The sequence below is a fragment of the Zeus faber genome, assembly GCF_960531495.2.
Source record: "Zeus faber genome assembly, chromosome: 22".
Taxonomy (NCBI): Eukaryota; Metazoa; Chordata; class Actinopteri; order Zeiformes; family Zeidae; genus Zeus; species Zeus faber.
In genome coordinates this window covers 18,085,161-18,091,156 of record NC_137209.1, presented here as the reverse complement: position 1 = coordinate 18,091,156, position 5,996 = coordinate 18,085,161, and the positions used below count along the sequence as shown (strand labels likewise).

The following is a 5,996-nucleotide window of genomic DNA, read 5'->3' as shown; positions in this document are numbered from 1 at the left end:
CTCAACCGGCCTTTTAATGTAATCTGTTTGTTCAAAAACTGTGTTCATGTCTACGTTTAAATCAAACTTCTTGCTTGTACCGTAAGAGGTTGAGAGAATTTAAATAAACCTAAAAATTAACAAAATATTGACAAAGACCTATGGGTAAACAATAAATATGAGCCTAAAATATGTATATGTAAGCTATCGAATATAAACTGGTATTTCCACCTATTCCAAACATGCTCCGAGGTTTGAAGCTGATCCAAGCTTTAAAAAAAATAAAAAATAAACACGAGTCCAACGGCTTATTTGAACAGATTTTATTTGAATACAAATCACTCAGTGTGTGTGTGTGCGTGTGCGGTCAGTGTGTGGAGAACTTGGGCAGCTCGTTTCCCAGGATCACCCTCCTCTCTACGCCGTCCTTGGAGATGGCCGCCAGCCTCACCACGCCCCCGCTGGAGCCGTCTCTCTCCATGGCCAGGGACAGCGCTGCGAACGGGGGTGAGACAGGAGCAGGAAGATGAGCTTAGTCGCTACGCTGGCCCTGTGCTGCATTCAAGTGATGAGGGAATTTACGCCAGGCACAGCCTGTGACGGTCACGGCTGTCTTTATGTATCCAACTGTGGATTCTTTTCAGGCTATTATTATTTTTGCCAAACAGACAGTTTCCTGTTTTGATACAAAGCAATTTGTATTTTTATTTTATTTTCACCGACAGGACTTTGAAGCTCTGTGGAGCCTACAGTTGCCCCTCTCCCGCAGGACTTGAATGCAGCGATACGCTGGTGGACACGTCAGTCACGACAACTTAATGGAATTTATTTTTTAATCTGAGACAAGTTCCGGGTTAGACGGGTGCAACTGGGACTTTACCAGTGGCTGTGAGCTCTAGACACTGCTCTTTGGTCATCCCCGTTTTGTAGTTTGAATCCATGAAGCCGTAGATGTAGGTGCTCCCGCTGCCGCCGATGGACACGGGCTGTCTGACCGACATCCCTCCGATGGGGACTGAGTAAACCTTGGGAAAAAGATCACATTGTTTTTCGAGCAAGGCCGACGCGGCAAAAATGCGGAGGAAGCGGCCGTGCGCGCTACCTGCCCCCCGTGCCTCTTGTCCCATCCCGCCACGATGATTCCGGCCGTCAGCTCCTCCCGGTATCTGTAGCAGCTGGCCCTGAACAGGTTGGCGGCCGTTTCCACCAGCGGGGGCTCGTCCAGCTCGATGCTGGAGACGGAGACGGAGACGCACACACACTACGAGATTCAGCGGGAGAATTTGGCAACATACGATGAACACAAAAATCTACAAATAAGCCAAAAAACAAAAAAATGAATTATCAAAACAACTAGAGAAAGCTAGTAATGCACAATAAACCTAAAAACAACAATGAAATACTCAAACAGGAGCAATTTACAAAAAAAACCCCAAAACAATTAACAGTAAAGAATTGTAATGTACAACTCACCCAATGAAGAAATACAAACCTAAAAATGTACAAAAAACAAACGTGTGTGTACCTGTGAAAGCCCAGCTGGTAAGTCACCACGTCAGCGATGGCTTGAGTGTCAGCAGCAGAACCAGACCTGGAAAAACACACACACACATTAGAACCAGACCTGGAAACACACACACACACACACACACACACACACACACACACACACACACACACACACACACACACACAGGAACTGCAATCAAACCAGAACAGACCTGCAGCAGAAGATCCGGTCGTGGATGGGAGTCAGTTTGTCCGTCACCCGGTTGGCAATGTAAGCCCTGGGAGAGAGACGGAGATCGAATTAAAACGTTGCGGCTCAGGGTGTTTCGGCGGCAACTCCGGGGTCCACACCGACTCACCCTGTGGTGGTCCGGGAATCTGCACCGATCACCACTCCTCCGTCATACTCCACGGCCATGATGGTCGTCTGTCAACACACACACACACACACACACACACACACACACACACACACACACACAAATAAAAGGTTGAAGTGCGATTGAAATGACGTAACGTTCGTAACTTAAACTGCTGAACTTAGTTTCGTTTCCCGAAGAGTAAACGTATAAAAAATTAACTTCACGTATCAAACACATTTAGCTGTAGCGTCTCTAGCTAGCTGGCGAAGTTGCTGTCTCATTCAGCCGCTGTCCGACCACCGAACCACCCCGTCGGGATCATATTGTGCGACCAGGGGCCCGCGTCTGGATCGACCGGGACCACACTCACCCCGGTGCTGACTTCCTTGCTGGTCCAGTCTGGAACCATGGCGTCGTTTGAACTAACTTGCTGCCCGAACGGCACCATTGTTGCAGCGGCAGCCATCTTGGTCGGTGTGAGTCGAGTGATGATGCTGCGTTCGAATCCTATGGGAGATCGGGAAACTGCGAGCTTCAGAGAGCCCCGAAGGGGCCTTGGGGGGGAAAAAAAAACCAAAACCAGCACGTACAATGTACATTTACTATTCAACAACAGACACACACACAATTCTGGCGATAGATGATGATATAATAATAATAATAATCATCATAATCATAATCATAATCATAATATACTCTCGAATAATGATACTCCAATAATACGTTCTCCTGCGGGTTACGTTTTTTTTTCCGAATTTGTCTTGATTGCAGCATAACCAAAAACTTCTCATACGGTTATTTCATAACCTTAAGTATATATTAAAATACGGATGAGGTTCAAGTGGTGCGTCAAGATTAAGTAAAAAAATCTTTCAGCTTGTTTCCAAGCTTTAAAATTAGCTCGCGGCTTCGGCAGGCAATCTACGCAGACAGCTCTTCTTCCCGGCGGGGTCCTGAGCTCCGCGACAACCAGGAAGTGGAAGGTAACAACACCGAGGTGCAGGAAGCTTTTTAAGTTCTTCTCATGACTTGATGCGCTCTTGTTTCCTTCGTACGGACACGGTCGAACGCGTTATAGGACCTATAGACCACTAATGTTTACTCAATAACTCTTTAATATATTAGGTTGTAATTCTGTATACTTAATAATTCTGTAATATATTATTAACCTGTGCAGAAAGCAAACGTTACTGGATATAACACACACATACGTACACAAATATATATATAAATAAATATATATATATATATATATATATATATATATATATATATATATATATATATATATGTGTGTGTGTGTGTGTGTGTGGGTGTGTGTACTGATTTAATTGTATATATGTATATATGTTTGCAAACCTGTACATTTTTTTTTACAGCGTGAAGTTTTTTTTTAGGTTTGTTGTGTTTTGGCAATTGCTTTCTATGTCTCTACTTCATTATTATCGCCCGTTGTTTTGATTTGAGCTGCTTTAACACCATATCTATCTGTCCATCTATCTATTAGAAGATCTGACGACACTAAATAACCGTGTGTGTGGGTGTGTGTGTGTGTGTGTGTGCACGCGCGTGTTTTCCAGATGACAGTCCACAACTTGTACATCTTCGACCGCAATGGCACCTGCCTCCATTACAGCGAGTGGAACCGAAAGAAGCAGGCAGGGATCTCCAAGGAAGAGGTGACCAGATTAGACCAGACTGGACCAGACTATATTCAAGTAGACCAGACAACATTAGATTAGATTCGATTTGTGGAAGACGGATTGATGTGGAGGAACTCTATCAGCACGACGAGCACAGGCGGGATTTTGTAATGTCGCTCTCTCCCTATGTCTCTCGCCCAGGAGTTCAAGCTGATGTATGGCATGCTGTTCTCCATCAGGTCCTTCGTCAGTAAAATGTCTCCTGTGGACATGTATCCTTTACTACCTGTCTCTCTGTCTGCCCGCCTGTCTGTCTGTTCAGGAAAAAACTGTCAGTCTGCAAGGGCCGCAGATATGCCCCCGTAATCCCATTCAAATTTGTATGCTTTATTATTTTTAATAATCACAATTTTATTGCTCAAATTTTGTACAGGCGGGCGTTATGCACGGTTCCGCAGCTCCGATCGGAGCAACCTTTGCTCCAAACAAAGCAAATAAAAATTCTAAATGTATTTAATTTACTCCGTTTCCTGCTGCCGTTTCCTGCAGCCGGGAATATCTCTCTCTATTGTGCGTTCACTGTGCAACACACTGGATGAACTAATATTTAACTTTTGTTTTTCAGCACATGTGAATTGATTCACACAATGAAAGTGATGAAAACATTTACAATCAATTTATAATCAATTATGTGTTATTTATTAAAAAAAAACATACACAATCAAAAGGCAATTTCAGCATTCAAATAGTGTTTTGTTTTGTTTTTACATTCAAATTCTATTCGAATTTTGAATTTAGTTCCTGAAGCCTTAGTGCCTGCACTACCTGTCTCACTCTTGCCTCGCTGTGTCCTTAGCAGCCGTGCAGGAAAGACGGCTTCCTGTCCTTTCAGACCAGCAGGTACAAACTGCATTACTACGAAACTCCCACGGGACTCAAATTCATCATGAACACAGACCTGTCTGTCTCCAATGCCAGAGACACCCTGTCTCACATCTACAGCACAGTAAGACAGCTTCAAAATGCCTGCCTGTCATTAATTTCAGCAAGAAAAAAGTAATTTACTGTGGGAAAGTTTAATCTGATAAGACTTTTTAAGATTAGATACTAGACTACATTATACATCGTTTATACTATTAACTGTCTGTCTGTCTGTCTGTCTGTCTGTCTCTCTCAGCTCTATGTAGAATACATTGTGAAGAACCCGCAGTGCATGCTGGGAGACTCTCTGCAGAGTGAGCTGTTCACCAGCCGACTGGACGCATTCATCAAGTCACTGCCGTACTACAGAGCAGCGTAACCACACGCTAACAACACACTAGTAACATGCTCACCGCAAGCTCACCTCACGCTCACCTCACGCTCACCTCACGCTCACCTCACGCTCACCACACGCTCACCACACGCTGACCACAGGCTGACCACAGGCTGACCACAGACTCACCACAGGCTGACCACAGGCTGACCACAGGCTGACCACAGGCTGACCACAGACTCACCACAGGCTGACCACAGGCTGACCACAGGCTGACCACAGACTGACCACAGGCTGACCACAGGCTGACCACAGGCTCACCACAGGCTCACCACAGGCTGACCACACGCTAAACACTCACTGAGCACATACTTAACCCATGCCAACAACACATAAACACTGTTCCAGAGGACTGGCGTGATCATTTTGTTGTAAATATTAATATCTTTGTGTGTGTTGTGTTTTTTTTTTTGTTTGTTTTTTTCTTGTTTATTTAGTGTTGGTGTGACAACATTTGACATGTTTATGACATCAGAATTTCCTGTAAACGATATAAACAAATATTTGGACTTATTTGAAAGGTTCAAAGACCAATATCTTATAAAATATGAGATGATTCAATGTAAAAAATAAAAACTCCTACTGGACCGTGTGTGTGTGTGTGTGTGTGTGTGTGTGAATATTGAATTATGTGAGAATGCAAATGAAGGAATGATAAAGACTAAATGATAGGATAATAGATTCATAACACAGAAACACATCCAGCGGTTTAATGAGATAGAAAATGTCTTTAGAGTGGTAATCCGTCAGATTATATTGTTATGCTATAGCTTCTTTCCTTTTTTTTTTTTTTGCCTCCGTGAAGATGAACAACGGAAGATTTGAATAAAGACGGCACCATTTTATATTACCCTGACAAACAACTGGTCCCGACCGCATATGTGTGTTGGAGCCATGCACATGTAACCGACCGTTAAACACACCAACCCATTCTACCTTCTGTCTGACCTCAGATTATCGAGACACACACACACACACACACACAAGCAGCTGGATGCCCATCTGTCTTTTAAAAAGACACATACACATGATGCATGTAGTTCTGGTAATGTTCTTTAATCTTCAGTTGAAAAGAGAGAGTGGCGTCAAATATAACTCTGACATTTTTTGCTGATGGTACAGCTCAGAGGTTCTCGGAGTTTGAGAAGCAAGAAATAACAAGACATCACCCGTTTAATTTCAACAAGA

General features: G+C 43.6%; 2 protein-coding genes across 4 annotated transcripts; one reads left to right on the top strand and one right to left on the bottom strand.

Moving 5' to 3' along the window:
• Positions 1-294: 294 nt before the first annotated feature.
• Positions 295-2,343, bottom strand: psmb6 (proteasome 20S subunit beta 6). Its single transcript, XM_080023755.1, has 7 exons — positions 2,221-2,343; positions 1,848-1,915; positions 1,701-1,766; positions 1,505-1,570; positions 1,082-1,211; positions 860-1,004; positions 295-474 (listed from the first exon to the last, which is right to left on the bottom strand). Exons 1-7 carry the CDS (start codon positions 2,314-2,316, stop codon positions 347-349), a joined length of 699 nt encoding a protein of 232 aa, XP_079879881.1. The 5' UTR covers positions 2,317-2,343; the 3' UTR covers positions 295-346.
• A 475-nt stretch (positions 2,344-2,818) lies between these two features.
• Positions 2,819-5,400, top strand: trappc1 (trafficking protein particle complex subunit 1). 3 transcript variants are annotated; one of them, XM_080023762.1, is made up of 5 exons: positions 2,819-2,847; positions 3,431-3,529; positions 3,695-3,765; positions 4,361-4,499; positions 4,671-5,400. In XM_080023762.1, the coding sequence occupies exons 2-5, from the start codon at positions 3,431-3,433 to the stop codon at positions 4,791-4,793; spliced, it is 432 nt and encodes a 143-aa protein (XP_079879888.1). In that variant the 5' UTR covers positions 2,819-2,847; the 3' UTR covers positions 4,794-5,400. The 3 variants fall into 3 exon arrangements, with proteins under 3 accessions (XP_079879888.1, XP_079879889.1, XP_079879890.1); XM_080023763.1 differs by having other exon boundaries at positions 2,827-2,833; XM_080023764.1 differs by lacking the exon at positions 2,819-2,847 and adding an exon at positions 2,909-2,975.
• The last annotated feature ends 596 nt before the right edge of the window (positions 5,401-5,996 follow it).

Bases quoted from the DNA above. Each gene is read 5' to 3' on its own strand.
- psmb6 (XM_080023755.1), bottom strand. From the start codon at position 2,316: ATGGCTGCCGCTGCAACAATGGTGCCGTTCGGGCAGCAAGTTAGTTCA. The intron at 1,767-1,847 runs GTGAGTCGGTGT...TCTCTCTCCCAG, and splicing joins GATTCCCGGACCACCACAGG to GGCTTACATTGCCAACCGGG. The intron at 1,005-1,081 runs GTAGCGCGCACG...CTTTTTCCCAAG, and splicing joins ACAAGAGGCACGGGGGGCAG to GTTTACTCAGTCCCCATCGG.
- trappc1 (XM_080023762.1), top strand. From the start codon at position 3,431: ATGACAGTCCACAACTTGTACATCTTCGACCGCAATGGCACCTGCCTC. The intron at 3,530-3,694 runs GTGACCAGATTA...TCTCTCGCCCAG, and splicing joins CAGGGATCTCCAAGGAAGAG to GAGTTCAAGCTGATGTATGG. The intron at 4,500-4,670 runs GTAAGACAGCTT...TGTCTCTCTCAG, and splicing joins TGTCTCACATCTACAGCACA to CTCTATGTAGAATACATTGT.